We start from the raw sequence: 20740 nt of genomic DNA on the forward strand, positions 1-20740 counted from the left end.
GGCACACAGAGTGAGAGGAGGGGAGGACTGCAGAAGGTAATTTCAACTTTGTCCTTATCTAGCTTCACACCTGGAAGCATGTTGCAGGGTAACGCTGCTCCCTCAGACACGGATTGGTTCTGACCGGGAACACCTGACTCACTGAAATCTGTGACAGTGTGTGCAGAGAAAATCCAAGTCAGGCCAGGTTTAACCATAAATAATGTTCAGCTCGTAGAGCAGTGACAACACCGTAACGTTTGCTGAATAGAAGTCACTGTAGCCCCACAATTATGAGAAAATGACTGTACAACTATAGAAACCAGTCAGCAACCTCACTCAGTAGAGAGTTGTATCTGTTGAAAGATGAAGTGAGATGGTATCATCCAGCTTGATCCAGGTAAGCAGCAGTGGGTTTGGCAGGGATAGATGGAGAACGAGTGGGGATAAAACCCACGAGGAACATTGCAAAGTCCATCAGCACCAGCTCGGATCCTTAGTTTTTTTTGATGGTCCAGAACATTGTTAAATATTTCCAAGTCTCTGTTTCTTTGTCTTGATCCATGACACACATTTACAGTAACAACAACTTCCCTTGTGCAACAGTCAAATCACATAGTGTACCCCAGAACTGCTTGGTTACATAACCTCCCTCATAGTTTGCACTGTGATTTTTTATTATATTTTATTCTTTTAGTGATTTATCATCAATTTCTTGTTTTAGTCATTTTGTGCCACAACTGAAAAATGTCATTCTTTGTCATTTCTGGCTCTTCAGACAAGGACAGAACCCCAACAAAATGTCTGGAAAGCATTTTCAAAAAGTGGTGAAAACATCACATTACAACTCCTCTGACAGGTTCGGGTCCACCGACTTTGCCAAAGTTGGCGCCTAATGCATTCAAATTAATCCCATAGTGTCCATCCACCCGTGCCCAGCATGTCTTTGTCTCTGTCTGCCTGTAGTCCAGAAAATGGAGGTCAAAGACAAATAGGAAGAGGTCCTAGGCAGGAAGTGTAACGGCAGGTACAGAGGGCATTCCTGAACTTTTCTTAGCCGTGAGATGTTGAATATTCTATTCAGTATGTTCACTTTTCATTTAACCCCTTTCTTATAAAACAGCACACAAGGCAGAATGTGATAGGACAGAATACGCAGATGCAAACTGAATGTCTCCTGTCAAACAAGGAATGAGCTTGCTCAATCGAAATGCCTGCAGAAATCTGTTTTGACTGAAGTCTGCCTCTGTGCCAACAGCTGTACTGCACAGAGAGGATAAACCGCAAGGGGCATACTCCATCACGCTCTGTGTTCTGACAGATACGCACTGTTAGATATCTTAAACTGACTATGTACCTACAATCAGTTCAAGTTTCCGAGAGAGAGAGAGAGACACTCATATAAGCTGGTACGACCACTTAAACTTCCCTCAATAGCGCAGAAGGAGCAGTACTGTGGCTGAACGTTCATTCATTTTTACTGTTTGCTCACAAAAACATGGGGCCTCTTGGTTCTTCTTTTCACTTAATAGTTTCTTATGACAGTGATACTGTACTGTGACTATATCCCATAAGTAATCGTGAATTAAAGAGTCAGATTCATAAAGAGAGATGGACAGTATTGCTGCTAAGATGTGTTGATGTAGCATGGCTCTGGAACACAACACTGCACCTTAGCTGAATACCAGTGAATTGATTTGAACTTCTGCATCGATTTTTGACTGGATCTTTCCTCTTATAATAACCAGTCAAGGCCTGCCGCGAGGAACGTCCGCCCCTCAGCGTGTCTCTTGGTTTGAGAACACATATTTGCTTCCTAATTCCTCAGGTGCTTGAAACTGATCATGTCTATTATGGAAATCTAATTCATACTTTAGTCATACTAGAATTTGGTAACCGGGCACATTGTCTATGCAAAGGATGTTTCTTTTTTCTCATCCTAATTGTTTATTAGGCTACTTTTTATTTATGACTATTTCGAGTTTATAAAGTTGTTGTTTATTATTCTTACAGTGAAGAAACACCTTATATATTATATATGCATGTATTATTACCAAACAGTTTACATAATATAAAGGTAAGATGGGGCACTGGGGGAGGGATGGATGAATGAATAACAGTAATGATGATAAATAGAGAACTACCATCTCACCGTTGTGTGTCTCCACCAACCATTCAAACTGCAGCTTGCATGCGTGTCTTTCCAGACTCAAATTAAAATCAGAGGAGGTTGCCAGATGAAATTAGTGAACGTGAACTGGCTCATTTTAATGAAGAACTATGAATGTGAGGTGGTTGTTTTTAATCTTTGAAGCATTTCTTTCAAGTCAGCTCTCGTGAACTTGCACAACTCTGTTGACAGCACACATGGCAAACACCTGCTCTCTTTTTTTGGAGTTTTCATGTGGGAACCAGGATATGTTAGCGTAGCTGTGCCAGAGAGTAGTTGGTGATTGCAAGAGGAATTTTTTAAGAAACAGCCACAGGGTTCTTTATTTTCTGTTTTATTAACTAGAACGGTTAAATTAGTTATCCTTACCAGGAACCTTCTCGAGAACTGGTAATTATTAGTTCCTCATAGCACATTATCAAGAAATACTCTGACAGCAGCTCATGCTATAGAGCTTTGATTTAGTCACTCTGTTTGTTTTCTCTTCCCTTTTCACCATAATAAAAAAGAAACCGTGGCGTTTCATGCTGATACAAAACAGCCACCGAACTATAGCTCACCCTCATCCTCTAATAGCTCATAACGTCCAGCTACCAAGTTTATGGTGGACATTTATCCTCTGCCTCATTAATAACGTCCATTAGATTATTGCTGCACTTTTGGCCCACTCCACTTTCCACCAGTTTGAAGATGTTTGGCACTGATGTGTAATTAACTTAACCTTTCGCTCGCTCACTCCACGCTCTGATCCCCTCACTATTCTCCACCATGCTCTCTCTGTCTGCTGTCCCCTGCCAATCTCCGCTTCGTCCTTGGTCATGTCAAACACATCCTTCCGTCTGTCCCAGTCTTTTTTAAGAGACACAAAATGACCATCATCAAACAGAAACGTCCTGCTGTCTGCCTCTGCCCCTCTCTATTTAAATCAATGGGCTTCATGTCTCCTGACTCCCCTTGATTGACAGTAATTATGGAACAATATTTCATGCAAAATGTGAACTCCAGCAGCAAATCCATAACCATGACATATCTCTGCAGTCAACAGCAGCTCTGCCCACTTCCCATTTAGCTGATATGATTTTCTTTTCACTACTCTGCAGTATTAGCCCCAGAAATATTTCAAAATCATTATTCGCACTTTGATTTATGGCCTAATAATTCATATTTACATCGACATTTCAAATGGAAACAGCAGGACTGGTATTAATAATGCGGGTTCTATTAGTATGACTGTCATGCACTCATTTCCAGAGGCTCAACCTTAAACGCCCTTTGCCAAAAAAAAAAAACACCGTTGTGATTTAAATCATCTTTCCACCTGATAACCACAAGACAAATTGACTGTGTCTGGCTAAAATGGCTCTTCAACATCCCTCCCGCGGTGCAAACATCTGATAGGGGCCCCAGTGGGAGGAGGGAGGAACAGGACGAGCGCGTTTGGGAACTGCAGGCAGCTGCTGAGTGGCTCAGTGTGCTGCGCGCCGCCTCCCTCTCTCCACGGCGCAGAGAGAGCCTCCTCTCCTCTCCTCTCTCGCTTTACGGAGCCTGTTCGCAATTCCTGCTCTTCATGCCAGAGCCTGCAGCTGTCTCTGTTGCGTCCCAGCGCCGCCGTTGTGGGAAGTCTTCGCCCCGGCATGACGAACCAACGGCAGACTTTTCCCCTCCTCAAGTGTCAGCGCCAACACCAAGGATATCGCAACTTTTGAAACGATCCCCAGCGCTGAGTGGAGACACCTGACGGCTCGTAACGCCTCATCCGTGCGCTCGCTCAAACCTTTGCCACTGTGAAGCTTATAGGAATGTGGAGCGACAGTCTGTGTCAGCGGTGAGTTTGGAGAAACACCCCCCTCCTCTCTCTCTTTCCCCTGTCTGTGTACTTGCAAGTGTTTGTTGGACTGCGTAGGCGTTCCGGAAAAATTAAGTTTGGAACGGAACGACTGCGCGCACGACTGGTTATCAATGCAAATGTAATTTCACTGGAAACCAAGAGACTTCAGCTCCACAGGAGCTTACTGACACTTTAATTACCTGTCAGGTTTAAGATTGCACCTCCATACTACATACTGATATAAGCCTAAACATCTGCACTTCTCCACATCTGTCCATGCTTCTCCTGCAGTGAAAGGACCTGCCTCTGCCCCCTCACACCATGACCGCGGACTTGAACTTGACCTCCCTGCTCAATGTAACAGATCTCCACAATCACACCCGAGGATGTTCCCTCACCAAGACGGGTTTCCAGTTCTACTACCTGCCCACGGTTTACATCATGGTCTTCATCACCGGGCTGGTGGGCAACAGCCTGGCCATTTGGATGTTCGTGTGCCACATGAGACCCTGGAGCAGCATCTCCGTGTACATGTTCAACCTGGCCCTGGCTGACTTCTGCTACGTCCTCTCCCTGCCCTTCCTCATCTTCTACTACTTCAACAAAACGGACTGGGTATTCGGGGACGTACTGTGTCGGCTGCAGCGGTTTATATTCCACGTGAATCTGTACGGGAGCATTCTGTTCCTCACGTGCATAAGTGTCCACAGGTACACCGGGGTGGTGCACCCGCTCAAGTCTCTGGGTCGACTGAAGAAGAAAAATGCAGTTATTACGAGCGCCTTGGTGTGGGTGGTGGTGATAATAGGTATCTCCCCCATCCTTTATTACTCCAGGACCGGCTTGAAGCGTAACGCAACCACTTGTTATGACACCACCACTGAAGACGAGTTATCAGGTTATTTCATCTACAGCATGACGCTGACTGTCTTTGGGTTCTGCATCCCTTTTATTATCATATTCTGCTGCTATGGCATGATTGTCAAAGCGTTAATCTGCAACGATATGAACAACGCTCCCCTGCGGCAGAAGTCGATCCACCTGGTTATCATTGTGCTCGCCGTCTTCGCCGTCTCCTACCTGCCTTTCCACGTGATGAAGAACCTCAACATGAGGGCCCGGCTGTACTTCCAGAGCCCCGACATGTGTGAGTTTAACAACCGCGTCTACGCCACCTACCAGGTGACGCGGGGGCTGGCCAGCCTCAACAGCTGCGTGGATCCTATTCTTTACTTCCTGGCTGGGGACACCTTCAGGAGGAAGCTGTCGCGGGCCACTAAGAAGCCCTCAAGGAAGGGGGACAATGTTCTTCAGTCCAAGAGTGAGGAGACGGCGCTCAACAGCCTGGCTGAGTATGTGGAGAATGGGGACCGGAGGCTGTGATGAGGCACCTCTGCGTTGCCCAGTCATGGCTGTGGATCTTTACTAGCTTTAGAAACCACAACGCACTTAGTATTGAATATATATAAATGCACTGTGTGGACTGAAGGCTGTATGTAGAACTTATTGGATGATGGTTTATAGAACTGTAGGAGGAACCCTATGATAGCCAATGCTGACTTGCAGTCCGTCGATGTTGATAATAAGCTATTTTACTGTATGTATACATGTATTGTACTCTAAATGTTAGAGCCATTACTCTTTATTCTTATTGACTAGGCTGTAGTCTTACACCTCGGACAAAACGGACATTGCAATCAGACAAGCTGGGGGGAACCACAGGTAATAATGAAAGAAAACCGAACTGAGGATGGATAGTATCTTCTCCAGCCACGAAGCTGATGCTTAATCGATAGCTGTTAAGCAGGTGAGAGCTTGTGGTTAAGGAAGTGTACAGAGGATGGCTTTTTAGAGGAAAAAGTAAATGCACTGACCCTGTGATTGCTGCATGGATGTACTGTGCAGACATTGTAATACACTCTCAGCTCAGAGGGCCACCCTTCACCCCTACGTTTCTCCATCTGTTACCGACTGGCTGAGAAATGTGGTCGTCTAACCTTCTTTCTGACGGCTCTGAGGTTGAACTCTACAACGGCTCTGTCACCACAGTCTTTCTCTCCTTGTTAACCCGCTCCTTACGAAAAAAGAAAGGAAAAAACCTACTACTACAGTATTTTGTGTATATGAAACTAAAGTCGATGTTTACTTCCAGCTGTACTGTACAGGATGTTGTGACGTTCCAGGTTAGTCTGTGCTGTCAACTGTTTTGTTTAGAGTCACTATCACTAATCTGGATCTTTAGTGCATGAGTCCAGTATCAGTAACTTACCGGTGAAACACTGACTAACCACGGCAGGTTCTAACAGCTCTCGTGTTTGTTGTGACATAGAGAATAGTAGCTTAGAAATGAGCGGAGCTGACACACGCACTCAATCACCCACTTTGTGACTCCATCGACGTGCCGAAGAGTTGTTTGTAAGAGATACCTCAAAGTAAATACTGCACTGTGTCTGTGTTTTGGCAGATAATCATTTCTGTTTTGTATCTGTGGTAATCATGCTAGAGAAGTGATTGTGCAGCTCTCTGTGTATATATTTATACCCCTGGACTAGACGTAGGTGTTTGATGTCTGTACTAATGCATTTGTAAATCTGTAATGTGCTCAACTATTGTCAAGAAAGGAAGTGAATCACCTGTACAGGATATATGAGGCCATCTTCGTCATTAAATTTTTATATTTAAAACAAGACAGACAACGTAATAAGACTCACGTAATTCTTTAAGCTCCCTGATTTAAAACACCTATGTCACCTTATTCGTAGCAGCTGCACATATTCTCAGTCCAACGTGTGGGAGAGAGCAGACGCTGTTGGTTTTGGAGACGTTTCGTGCAGAGCCCTGTCCTCTTGCCGCTCCGCCTCTGTCTCCACGCTGATGTGATTTTCTTTTTCAGCTCAGCCAGGAGGAAGTGAGAGGACAAGTTAGGAATAAAGAGTGGCACCTTTTTCTCCTGGCTTATCCTAAGACAGCTTTTGTGCTCGTCGCAATGGCGCTGGGTTATTGATGCAGACAGGGGTGTGAGGCTGTCGCCAGGACTCCAGGGCTGAACAGTTGTTGTTGTGGGCCACAGGAAACTGACCAATTCCCAACCTCCAAACAGGGGCCCATGAATACAAACGGCTTTTGATTTCCTGGCTTTGAGGTGCAAAGTGCATATCTGGCCTTGGCAAACGTGTATGTGTGTGTGTACGAGCGTAGATGTGTGTGAGAGCCTGAAGGCGTGGAGTAGGAGCTGGTTCAGCTGTTATTTCTGTTGGATACTGGTTGTTTCATTGTCAAAAGCAGGCATATTAATGCATATGTATATATGTTTATTTGTGGCAGAAATATCCTCTGTGCTCTGTGTGGACGCCACAATTAGATGAAAGGAAGGTTAGGTTCAGCCAGGGCCAACTCTGGAGCCAGCCTCAGTGCTTTCGAGCGTGAGTGTCAGATCTTGACTTGCAGCATGTTGGGATTCTTGCCAGTGTCTCCTCCCTTCTTAGTCACCTTTCGCCTCTTTCCTCTCACATGCTCGTCTCTTTATTCTGATCATCTAGAATAAAAAAAAAACAAACAGCTTTTCTTTGCCGCGTTTCACCACCTTCAAGGGGAAAAAACTATTTGAAGAAGTGAGAACAGACAGCTTGATAACAGACAAAAAAAAAACTGAGGGAGGAGTGGAGTGTGAGGAGCAGAAAGCAGTGGCAGCTATGGAAAGCAAAGGTTGTGTGTGTGTGTTTTTCGCAAGGATGCTGTTGGTGGTGGGGGGGTACAGGCTAAAACACTGAGCTTTGTTCTTGGAGATTTACAGTGGGAGCTGACACAGCCTCATCCATCACGGGGGGCACCGTGTCTTTGAGCCAAAAGGCTACCGCTAGCCACACAAAACCCAAATGCTCTGCAAGTGTCGCCGTGTGGTCCTCTGGGTGAGCAGCCGGTGATCCAAACGAACGCGGGACGCCCACGATCGCTGTGATGTGGTGAGGCTGCAAATTGGAGTGTATCCACCGACATCATGTGACGATGCTACAAAAGCCACAAGTCAATATAATCTGATTCATTCAACATTGTTGCAGCATCATAAGTAAGAGCCGGAGACCTCGTGATACTGTATTATATAATGTTGGCGTAATGATAAACTATGCACAGCGCACGGCGCGTGTAGGGAAAGCTGTGCCCATTATTGAGGCTCCGCAGGGCCCCGAGAGACATTTATAAGGGATCCTGTCTCTGTCTGTACACAACGTGGTGCAGCCTTTCAAATGAAGTCACACAACCAGTTACGTGTTTTCCAACTGTAGCAGTTAAGTAAACATGCTAGAAAAAATATTTTTTTCAGGGAACTCTTGGTTACGGCAGATGTTTACATGGTCCAATCAGGCATCGAGCCGCCACCGGAGACGCGAGACGTGTGGTTGCACTTATTTGGTAGTGTCAGACTTCACCGAGCTATTTAGGACTGTAGAACTTTTTAAAACAACAAAACACTTCTCTTTCCCTTTAGTCCCACCTGCACCAACATGCAGCCTGCTTCTGAAAGAGGACGCAGACCAAACGCTCGGTCGTGGTGATGTGAGGAGAAATGCAAAGCTCACTGACATTCCGAATGCTTGAAAGGGCTCAGGCTGTTGATGCATGCCCGAATGCAAACAAGTGTTATATACGATAAGAATGAACCCCTGGAGCCGCTGAGACGTTACATTGCAGTTGCACACACAAGCAAAGTCCACTGTTGTAATAGCACAGTTTTATGGGTCTGATGAAAGAAACTATTAGAGGCATTAACTGTCAACTGTTGAGAAAATGTGAAGGAGGGATAACAAATGTATACTTTTTATGGAAATAAAAATGCAAATGTGTCCGTGATAATCTTAGTGTTCACAATCTGTGCAAATTGATTACTGCTCCTTCTTCCTTTATTTTAAAAGCAGAAGGCTTTTAGAGACCAACGCGATGACCTTTCACTTCCAGGTGAACACTCTCAGTTTGAGCTTGTGCTCAGACTGAAAGAAGGTAATGAGCAGCTTTGATCGTCATAAGCCGAAGGATCGCTACTCATCACTCAAATGTAGTCGCAGAATTCCTGTAGTGCACTTGAATCATCTGTTGACCTCCCCCACGCTCAAATTTCTGTTTATTCCTTCCAGAGCTTTTGTTGTTGATGTGCGGTACAGTTCATCTATACAGACTGAAATATAATCCATCAAAGGTGCCAGTGGCCTGGGGTGTAGCTGCTTTTCACAGTAAAAGCTATTTGCAGTGATAGTGTGATGAGTGTCTCCAGGGCAACATGTTTACTCTCACCTGTGGAGGTGAGCTCCTTTGACCCCGTGACATGACTTCATATTCATCACGTTGCCAGACATTCAGTGCTGAGGCCCAGAGAGGTCATAATCTGTCTCCTTTTCCCCCGCCGTTTGACGCTTCATACCTGTTACAGTCTAATTTGATTTGATCATTTATAAAGAGAGTTATAAATGCTGGCTGAAGATAAATCAGAGTTTATGAAGGTTCCATGTGCCACCACACGTGTGCCGGCACAAACAGGGGCAGTGAAATAAAACCTGATAACATGCAAGTATAAAATGAATGATAAATTAGAACCTCTTTGGGTTACAACACTTGCCTTGTTATTGTACACATGTTGCAAACATACCAAGGAATGAACATTATCTCTAACTCTATTGATTACTGTAAAGTCATGCTCATGGTCTGCTGCCTGTGTATTATTAGACTGAGCCTCTGTATATTTTCTAAGGGGATTAAATGAGACTCATAGAACAAGTGGGAAAGGCCGTTGTGACGGAGATGGGATCATATTTCAGCTGTCATAAGTTTAATGATCAGTATCTCTACAGCCACTCCCATCTGGCTCCGTGTTGATCTTCTCCTGCTTGCTGGCGTCGTCATCGATCATCTTGAACAATGGTCCCAACAGCTGACATCCACAAACATCTGAGCTTGTCCACTGGGGTCACAATGACCGATCGAGCTGTTGAACCTGGACCAAGAGGAAGTGTCTGAAAATCTAAAAGGGTTCAAATAAAACGGTTCCCACAGCTTGGAAAGAAGACGGCGCCGAGGACTACGGCAGTGCCACGCGTGCTTCAGGAGAGTGAGGAAAGAAGCACATAAAGAGAAAGGAGAGCTAAAAATAAAAGGGCATGAGCAGTGCATGTTCTCTGAAGTAGACAGTACAGACATACTAAATTTAATGGTGTTGGTGAAAGATGAGGGAACAAGTCAAAGAAACGGACCAAATGCTGACAAGGTGTTGAGAAGTAAAGCAAACAAACAAAGGCTTGTTTAATGTGCCAGTTTAAGCTAATTACATCAATAACTGCACAGGCTTCTGCATGTTCTGCTGCTCCGGCCCTCACTTCATATCATCTGTTCACTGTCTAATGCCTTGTGCTCATATCTCCAGACTAGAATATGTTTATTTTGAATGTCAGTGAAATACAAAAACCTATGGACTGAACACGAGTCGAAAACAGGAGAAATTCAAGAGATGAATTTAATAAAATCATACGTTTTAGTATATCTAAAGCCAGAGGCCTAACTGGAAGACGGCGCTGTGATCGTAACTAAAATGACATTTTTTTTTTTCCAAAACTATGAAACATGCTCGTCTCTGCCTGCAGCTTGTCTGCAAGTTGTGAAGCTACTGTAAAGGATGATGAGCCATGCACTCCACTGAGAGCCCAGTGCTTTTATTAGCTGGCCACCCGTCAGTCTGCCCGCTGCCCTGCTGCAGGCGGGATGATAAATCTCGTAAGACCAAAGTTTATGTACTGAAAGATTACATCCACTGCTCAACATTCAGCGTGTCAGAGTGTGTGTGTGTGTGTTCCAGACAGTGGGTATAAGCTGGTGCATATGAAAGGAAAGGGTTGTGCACCAAGCCATGTGTGGGCACATCTATATATACAGCAGTGAAATAAAGGAAATATGAAGTCATGTATGTCATTTAAGTGAGAGGCATGGGTCAACATTCACCTTCACAAGTTCACTCGTCGTGAGCAGTTGGCAGTTTGATGGTCCCGAGCTGCGTGTGGTGGGAAACACAGAGGCCTCTTCAAGTTTCTGCTGGGGATCAGGACGTCTGCACGCCCTGCATTGTACCTTCAAGAAGATTCATTTTTATTTAGATCTGACTTTTAGTGGTGCTCATGAGACCAGTCTGGAGTTTGTTCAGCAGTATTTATGTTATGGGTTCATTATTATCTTAGGATGTTTCTTAAGTAAACCTCTAGAAGCCCTGACCAATATGTGACCTCGAGGAGCAGTCATGGAAAAGGAAACACGCCGCGCGCTGCGTTCAGACACGGCGCTCCATCCACTCCTATGAAGTCTGCTCACTGTGCTGTTACACTATTAAAAGTTGTTTAGCAGCCACTCACTCATCTAACCTGTCTCATCAGCGCTGTGTGGGGAAATATTTGATCACATTTGACTGACAGTCAAACTCTATTATTAAGCTAAGTTCTCATTGGTGCACAGAGGTAGATGACATCACCTGTCTCCACCTGAGCCTCGCCTATTCGAAACACCGGAAAGTGCTAAGAAAAAAAAAGAAGAAGAAGAAATCCATGTGATATTTTATTGAAATGCTGTTAATTTGAAGTTTCTTTTTCAGTCAACAGTACAAAAAACACAAACTAAATCCATTTTTTGTTATTTGTGCCTTCTGTGTGTGTAAAATCTCAGACAAGACAAAATGTTGGCATGACTTAAATCTGTGAGGCAGACTTGCTCCGTGGAGAGCTACAAAATCATTTCCAATCTAATTAACAACTGCAGCTTCTGCACGAAAAGCGCTGACAGCAGATCTTTTTTTAAAGCTGGTGCTAATTAGTATTTAACATCACCTTTGTTATTTTTAATCGAGCTACTTCAAAACGCATCACTTTAAAATTTCTCCACGACTCTGTCACATTTTCCATCTGCACATGTTGCAGATCCCTGTGAGTGCACCATGTCACAGTTTTCTTGTTACCTCATCTGTTACCTATTCCTGGCCCGCGAGCGTTAATGATCCAGCTCAGATAAAGCTGCGTTATCAGGAGTCTGACCTCCTGTAGAAGGTGTGTTTCCATTGCTCATTCGTCAGAGATACACCTTGCATGCTTGGCAGGTGACTCTCGGAGCTCTTTCCCCCGCTCTTTTTTTATTGTTCTATTGCTTTATTGGTTTAGGCGTGGTTAAAATGTGAAATGTACCAAGGGAAGGTCTCGTCATTCCCCATTAAATCGAAATCAAGATAAGATTTTGTTAGCTGCTGGGTGAAGAAACGAGGTCAGGCGGAAAATGATAAAATGCTTTTCAATACAAAACAAACCAAATGAAACTAAAGCTATTTCCAGTGGCTTAATCTGTGTCTAGCATGAGTCTCTTTTTTCAGTCACATTCCTTCAATTCTACCGACACACAGAAATGCAATCTCACAACATTATTAAACCCACACATAAACTCATCAGCACAGTCCACAAATGCATATGCACGCACTCCTCCATTAGTTGGTCAGCAGCAAGAGTGCATCCTTCTCTCTTGGAAAAGAGCTGACTACACATTTTGCCCACTAAAACCTGCTGCACTGACGCCCCTGCACACATCCTGAGAGGGAGAGTTCATCAAAGACAAACAAACAAACAAACGGCCCAACCTGTGAAATTTGCTTTCTTTATGACCAATGCCTTGTTAGTGTTACCAGTTTCATCACTTGACCCTTTCCCTGACCTCCTCCAGTGATTAGTCGCCGTCTCACCAGACAACTCTTCACACTTCTCCTTTCTTCTCTCTCTCTCTTCCCCTCTAGCCTCGTTGTTTAGATTCTTTTGTCCTGCACTGCTTGGCTGCCTCACCCTATTAATCCTAGCAATGAAGTGTGTGACTGTTTTCGCCAGCGTGTGCGTTGATGTCTGTGTAGTTTATAAGTGCAGTGCTGGTGTGGAAGTGTAGCGGCTACCAGAATGTCTGCACATGATTAATGGTCCGGGTTAGGAGGAGTGGAAAAATAGCAACACACACAGACACATGCGCCAACCTCCCGTACAACGGAACGCACACACAACACACACTTACAGCGCGCAGGTGTCCTGTTAGTATCTTATGTGGAAGGGTTTGTCCGTCCGAGCTAAAACAGACTCGAGAGCGCGGTGGTGCCTCTTCGAGTGCAACGTTTCAAAGAGGGAAGTGAAATGGGGATGTAGTGAAAATGAAGTGGAAGTGGTGCGTTTTTAAAAAGCCGTGCATCATCAAAGAGGAGTGTAATTGTGAAACTACCGTTGCTGACCTTGGCAGCTTGAAATGAAATGGGACAGTTAAGAGAAAACTGCCTCATTCAATTTACTGGATACTGATTGTACAGCTTTAGTTCACTTTGAACACAACTGGAGCTCAGTACAAAGTGATGGGTGTGTTTACATTTTGCTTGTGTTTGTGTGTGTGTGTGTGGCTGTAAGTGGATCCACTTGTCCTGGATTCCCTGCTAAACTTAGCCCAGTGACTGTGGTCATGACTGAGTGGTCCTCAGTATGGTTCGCTGAGCAGCGCTCGGCTGTGGCTGAACACTTTTTGTTTGGGTGACGGAGGCCCGAGTACCTGTTGCTTCAGCCCGTTGATCTCTCACCACGGGAACTTGCCGATCAAACGGCTATCAATCCAGGCGGGGGTACTGGTGGTGGGTGGTTGCACTGTGAGTCACAGAGGCAGGACTCCAAGGTTTAATAGACAGACAGCAGGTTAAAGGTCATGTCCACACCTATGCAGGTAATGTGCATTTTGGCCTGACATTCACATCTAGTGTCTTTGATTATTTATTCTAATTATTATTCTCATGAAACTCCCTCTGGTCTGAACATCGTGGTCTGAATTGAAACTCTGTGTTTCTGCTTTTCATCTATTTACACTCCAATCAAATTGTGCGTTTGAGTTTTTCTCAGTCTGACAAACACAGTAATAGCTTTCTAAATTCCATTTACCTGCTTCAGTTTCGGGGTCGTGCCGAGCCGGCTCACAGTCATAATATCACGGACCACTTGCTGGGGGAGTTAAGCATAGCAGAGCTATTGGTAAAGGCCTATTGTTGGGTGACTACAAAGCCGTGTGAGCAATTTAACCAGTGATGTTAGAGCTGCATCCAGGAAACGCAGCCATTTTCCAGCTGAGTCATTTTAGTTTTTTATTTAGATGATCGCAGTAATGTTCAGATTTCACACAGTTGCAGTGATGAAGACCAACTGATCCATATCTGTGATCAGTCGCACCGAGATGATGACACTACTACAGGGTTTTAGTGCTTTGCTTAAAGACTTAATTTGTGAACTGCCCTACCAACTGAACCACAACCAAACTGATCTTCAACTTACAAATGGCTTTTTCCATATTAGCGCTGACTTGCCCTTAATGTCGCCCGAGCATTTCCTGTATGGGCAGTGGACTGAATTATATAAGGTGAGCAGTCAGTCACTTCATTTTTGCCTATTCAGAGTCTTCCATGAAACCCCAGTGGACCTTAGAGCCTTTTCCAATTCCAATTCCTATTTAGCAGATTGTGTGAGTGCGTGTGTGGAGTGGGTAAGAGAAGGAGTGCACAAACACTCACACACACACACAAATAGAGGGAGAGAGATGCACACACCTCCTATTTTAATGGATGAATTGCTCCCATTGTGTTTGCAGCGGCAGTAATTACATTGCTGCTGGGACTCGTTTCTCGTTTCTCTTTGACCACAGCACTGAACCGTGGACATTGCATTCCCCAGAATGTCACTTGGTTATGACAAGAATATTCACATCTGCCTGAGGACTTTATAAAACTGCTGCAGCCTCCCAAAGCAACCTCCGAACTCCTTCAAACCATGAAAAGAGCCCCCTCGGTCAAAGCCTTCCCCATTATGATGAGCGTCCTCCAATCAGCTTCAGTGAGGAAGTGAGAATGTCAAAGTCTTCTCTGTGATGGTAATGGTCACTGTGACTCTTACCCCTAAACTTTAACCCCCAGCAGCCAACTGTACTGATCTGGATAGAACTGTATGTATTATTAATGATGGCCAAATTCCACACATGAAAGGCTGCCATTGTGGCCTGGATGAGAGACACTGTGTCCACTCACTCTCTGTCGCCCTGCTTCCTTCTCTTTACTGTTTTCTGCTCTCTATCTGGTCTTACATCATGTATTTTCTTGCTTGTTTTTTTTTAAATTCATTTTGCCATCAGTAGGGTTGAAAAGATAGGCTATGTGTAACAATGTCAGGGATTCTTATCAGTTTATCTCTGGACTGTTCGGCTCTGTTGGCGAACATAATGGCGTTTGACACAAGACAACAGCCTTTTGTCTTGTTTCTTTCTGCAGTTTGAACAATGCTGAATTGTCATCCTGCAAGATAGCAACACAAAGATACATATGAAGGCCTACATTATATGCTTCCCCAATAGGACATGCTCTGACAAACAAAACAAGTGATCTCACAATTCTCGTGTCGCTCCCGCTGATTTTCCATGAGTATTTTGTTCTTTTCTGTATAAAGTCACACATACACTTCACATTTCACAGCACTCTGATCTCAGTGGAGCAGTGAAAAACATCTGAACTCCTGCATGAAAATGTCAGCGATCATGGTTTGGATGTAAGTCTGCCGCCGCCTGCTGGACCAAATATATCACTGCAGAAAAAAGAGGGGAGTTTAGTTAGGATGAGAAAAACTCTCCAGTGTTTCACAATGAAATGCAGAGATGAGTGCAACTTTTTTTTTCCATCTGGTGAAACACTTTGTGACTCATCAGAGTGATCCACCATCCTCTTAGCAGATGATGACCCGAGGTTAGGAAACACTGCTCTGTTCTGCAATTCCTCTATGAAACCTTTAGCCTCATCTCACCTTTCAGTTTGTGTTCTGTATCAGAGTCAGAGGCTTAATGTTTAACTGTCGCAGATAATGCTCACAGATATTCTTTAAAGTTCAGCGAATAAAGTTTTGCACAAACGCTGTTTCCTGTTTTATTTGTTGTATGATCTACGCACAAACAAATTCCTATTGACTAAAAAGTACTTTACAAGCAAAATTAATAAATGCACACTACGTTATCATATGTGACTGTGTTAGTTATGTTGGAAGTTAATTCTATTTCAAAGAGGGAGAGAATAGAAAGAGGTATAACTAAGCTGAGGCCCTATAAAAATTGTAATTGTCTATAGTGACCATTCAAAAGTTTGTAAGTAAAGTACAGTAAAGTGAAGTAAAGTTAAATATAGTAAGAAAACATTTTTAGATATGTTTTTACATGTTTTTTACAGGGCTGGTGTCTGGATTCTAACTTCTGAGGTGAAGAAAAACTGGTACTTATGTCACATTAGAACATGCTCAGTGAACAACTCAGTTATGAACAGATACAAAAAGAGGAAGTGATTTATCCACGTCAAACCTGGTAGACTTTACTGGAGTGTTTATGTGTAATAAGTAACACTTAAGCGCTAATGTACAATACCCACCGCAGCTTCTATGCTGCAAAAACAGTTGTGGTTTTCTTGTTGTGAATTATAATCACATGATGGCTGTGGTAAACACTTTATTCACACTGTGGTCTGATGCTTATTAAATGGTGAATGGGCATTTCACACCATATGAAGAATTCATAAATCAAAACACATAAAGAATGAGCGTAAATGCAAACTATGCAAATAGAGTCAGTAGTTCAAGGTGAGGAGAAGTCAACATCACTATCTAAACCAAATCACTAAAACTCTTTCCTCTTTGAATTTACAGCCTAAAACATGCTGTTGTTTAAAGGCCTCTGAGGGGGGACTTACAGTGTATCTGTCATTAATTAGCTCAGTGATCTCAGACATTTTAATTAGTCTACTGTCACTCTCACAGGATCAGCAGTGAGGATTAAAGACCTGTCACTGTACATCTTATTGTGTTGTTGTAGATGTTCACCTTTTACTGAACGCCTCACACGGGGACAGTCCTTGGGCTATTTCAGGCTGTTTCAATTAGAGCATGCTGGGGATGATATGAGATGAAAGTAGTATTACATGAGGGGCAATGAGCCCAGGTCTCTTGGTGGAGGTTATTAAGAGCCACAACAAAGAAAGCTAACATCTGTGGATAAAGAAACGTCTCGGTTTGGTTTTCTGGCCGTCAACTAAGTGCATGGTCCAAAGTCCGGGGTGACTTTAGGTGAACAGTAATGTTGTTCTGTATTCTGTAATATTCATCCATATGCATATTGAACTTTACACAAATTAAGAAACCAAGCTCACCGTCCTCGTTCTCTGCAGAAAAACGCAATAAAGTTCAGGAGAAGCTAAAGCGCTAATAGGTCTGAATTAACCTAATGAGAGTTACAGTCTCAGAGTTTCTCTAGACAGCTGAGCCTCAGTGGATGGACAGTAACGCAAAGCCCGACCTCTTTTTAATGTACTACACATGGGGACTGCTCTGTAATGTGGTACACTTGAGTCGTGCACTTGTGCTATTTGTTGTCAAAATGAATATAAATCAAAAAGGGTTGGTACAACTCGGAGCCTGCTCGTAACATTGGTGAAGCTTTTATCCAAACATCTCACAGCACATGTGTGAGCAGACTAATTACAGCAAAGACAGACGCCCTGGACACACCGGCCACTGTGTGAAAAGCCACACCATTATCTGTCTCTTTGTTTATTGTTGAGAATTCACCCAGGGGCTTTGGCATGCCATTAATTGATAAAGTCACCATGTCGATCTAATTATCAGTGGCGTGTGAAAATAAACTTCTCTCTCACAGGGCTGCCAGGCTCCTTACACTGAGTGTGATCACTCTCACACATGTGACAATTCACAAGGCTTTAGGTCACATTACCTCTCGCTCCCCATGGGGCAGAGTGCTGAATGGCTTCACATAGGCTTTGGCTTGTTGTCTCTTAATGGGATTTGGGGAGGGGCTGCCTGCAGGGCGCTTGGAAAACCTACATGACGAGCCAATCCACATGTTCACCTATTGCCAAAACGTCCTGTGTTTTACACAGCATGTACTTCCCTCTGTGTGATTTCTCTGAACACGATGACGTACTTTCTGAGCATCAATAATCAGAGTGACGCATCCTGACTCACAGATGTACTTCTCTATTCGCAGGTAAAACTGTAGTTTGTGTGTGTGTGTGTGTGTGTGTGTTGATTTGTGGGTGAATCCTATTGATCCAGCAGTAGAGTTTCCCCAGTTGTCCCTTGAGGCGTTGAGGTCACAACGGCGGTTGAATCACTGCTTCGCTGTGCTGATGGGCACTGATTGAAATGGGGAAGTGAAGAGTAACTTCTTATTTGCTTTGATATGAACACACAAAGACATTTGTTGAGTTTATTGCATGGTTTCGTTTGGATCAATGGTTACACCGCACCGAGTCATGGATAACTTTCAAATTCAGAATATATTGTGAATAAACTTGTCAGCCTCCCTGGCACGTCTGAGTCTGAGTGTGCCTCTGATATTGATCTGGCTGGCTACAGAAAAGAACCTCAACGGCACATGTCAGAGAACAAGGAGATAAAGATTCATCTGATGATGGTCTACACCAACAATACAAACATAAACTAGAGTGTCTCATGCGGGGTCATGCTTCACCGCAGGGCTGCCTTAAGTTACTTCCTCCTTCACTGTTCTTGTTACATCGCACAGGTTTCCTTATATTTCTCAACATGGGGCTACATCACAATAATAAAACTCCACATCTTCTTCACAGTTCAGCTGGACTTATTTCATATCTTGGAAATACTGATAAACCCAGAGCTGAGGAGGTTATATAACCACAACAGTTTCAGGGGTTAGGCAACAGGCTGACTGCACAAATTGCAATAAGTGATAGGCCTTTCCGGTAAATTGTGACAGAATGAGTCAAGCCCTGAGACCTGGTGATGTCGAAACTGAGGTGTGGCAGGTGTGCGTTGGTACAGAGAGCAGCAGCTCGCTGCGAGAAACCAGCCGCACTGCTCCTTTAACTGAACACGCAGCACAGCGCGTAAGTGACGTAGGACGCACGCTGCGTGGGGAGTGTGGGCAGGAAGCGGAGCCCGCGCGGTTAAGCTAGCTACAGTTAGCGAGCTCTGTACCGGATGTGGAGCCGCTCGTCTCCAGACTGCTGGAATTATTATAATTAAATCATTATTAACAACAGTTAACAACAAAAGGCAACGCAGCTTCCTAAACAGTTGACGAGCTGCTTTGTTTAACGACTAGTGACACTGCAACTGGGCTAAGTTTTCCAGGACGCGTTAGACACTTGTACTTTAATTTTGAAAGGTTCCACAGGAAGCGGACCGCTCCCGTTGCGGTTGACTTGACTCTGCCAGAGAGCGCCACGGGCGGACGGTGGCTACTTGAACGAGAACGGGGGGAGCTCCGTGAAGAACCGGCTGGGCTGTCGTCGGTACCTCAACATGCCTCAATATAAACGCTGCTGAGCGTGCGGCCCAAACAACTGTGTTGACCTCCGGAGCGGCGATAGTTGACGGCCACGCCCCGCACCCACCGACCAGAGCTCGTACTAAACTGCCGGCAGAGGAGCGACGGAGAGCGGTCTGAAAGCAGCAGGGCGGCTAGCGGAGAGGAAGCAGGAGCGGCGGCTGTTTCGGGAACCATGAGAGAGTACAAAGTAGTGGTTCTCGGGTCCGGAGGGGTCGGCAAATCCGCATTAACCGTCCAGTTCGTGACGGGATCTTTCATCGAGAAATACGACCCCACGATAGAGGATTTCTACAGGAAGGAGATCGAGGTGGACTCCTCTCCGTCCGTCCTGGAGATCCTGGACACGGCGGGGACCGAGCAGTTCGCCTCCATGCGAGACCTGTACATCAAGAACGGCCAGGGCTTCATCCTGGTCTACAGCCTGGTCAACCAGCAGAGCTTCCAGGACATCAAGCCGATGAGGGATCAGATCATCCGGGTGAAGAGGTACGAGAGAGTGCCGATGATCCTGGTTGGAAACAAAGTGGACCTGGAGGGGGAAAGGGAGGTCTCGTCCGGTGAGGGGAAGGCGCTGGCGGACGACTGGAACTGCCCGTTCATGGAAACTTCAGCCAAAAATAAAATCTCGGTGGACGAACTGTTTGCAGAGATAGTGCGACAGATGAACTATGCCTCCACACCAAATGGCGACGACCAGTGCTGCTCGTCTTGTGTCATTCTTTAAGGGCACAAAAAAAAAAGGACAACCATAAAGTTTTATTCTTTGCTCGGTTTTTAAGTTTGCAATGGTAAGTTGAAGCAGCATGTGGTGGAAATAGAAAGCTGACATTAGTGGAAGCAGCTCACTGGCTCTAAAGTTGCCCCTGAACTCCTTCAACTGCACATGTCCATATTAAGTACAGAGTAGTAGCAGCAGGACACCAGATGGAAGCTTGACCTAACTAACCTAACAATAAACTAATATTTAGTTTTAGTTCATTAGTTTTCCTACATGTAAGCTTATCATTAATTGTTACCGGTGACCTATGGGACACTTGCAGTCTATTGTTTTGCCAAGCAAACTGGGGAAGTGTCTGAGTCATTTGCAGAACTGGAGGGACGAGCTGTGACTGACTGACTTGGATTTACAAAGTTAGTGGTTGACTGTGCAACACTTACACTTTGCTTAGGTGGTATTTTCCAGAATGTGTTTAACAGCAGCCGGGAGATTCCAGCGTTCATGTTTGGCCTACATTCAGGGTTAGGGCAAGTTTATGTTGAGCTGAGCCTTAAAACCAACCTTCAAAACGCTGCACTTTATTTTACCATTTATCAAGAAAAAACATTTTTTTTTT

General features: G+C 44.5%; 2 protein-coding genes across 2 annotated transcripts; both read left to right on the forward strand.

The window, feature by feature from the left end:
- The first annotated feature begins 3607 nt into the window (after positions 1-3607).
- Positions 3608-8828, forward strand: p2ry1 (purinergic receptor P2Y1). Its single transcript, XM_026371951.1, has 2 exons — positions 3608-3974; positions 4269-8828. Exon 2 carries the CDS (start codon positions 4299-4301, stop codon positions 5358-5360), a length of 1062 nt encoding a protein of 353 aa, XP_026227736.1. The 5' UTR covers positions 3608-3974; positions 4269-4298; the 3' UTR covers positions 5361-8828.
- Positions 8829-19268: 10440 nt separating this feature from the next.
- On the forward strand, positions 19269-20146 carry LOC113147969 (ras-related protein Rap-2b). Its single transcript, XM_026339363.1, has one exon. It carries the CDS (start codon positions 19579-19581, stop codon positions 20128-20130), a length of 552 nt encoding a protein of 183 aa, XP_026195148.1. The 5' UTR covers positions 19269-19578; the 3' UTR covers positions 20131-20146.
- Positions 20147-20740: the final 594 nt, after the last annotated feature.

Source organism: Anabas testudineus, chromosome 13 (genome assembly GCF_900324465.2).
Source record: "Anabas testudineus chromosome 13, fAnaTes1.2, whole genome shotgun sequence".
Lineage (NCBI taxonomy): Eukaryota > Metazoa > Chordata > Actinopteri > Anabantiformes > Anabantidae > Anabas > Anabas testudineus.

What these genes read in the sequence shown, in the direction of transcription:
- p2ry1 (XM_026371951.1), top strand. Translation starts at nt 4,299, where the DNA reads ATGACCGCGGACTTGAACTTGACCTCCCTGCTCAATGTAACAGATCTC.
- LOC113147969 (XM_026339363.1), top strand. Translation starts at nt 19,579, where the DNA reads ATGAGAGAGTACAAAGTAGTGGTTCTCGGGTCCGGAGGGGTCGGCAAA.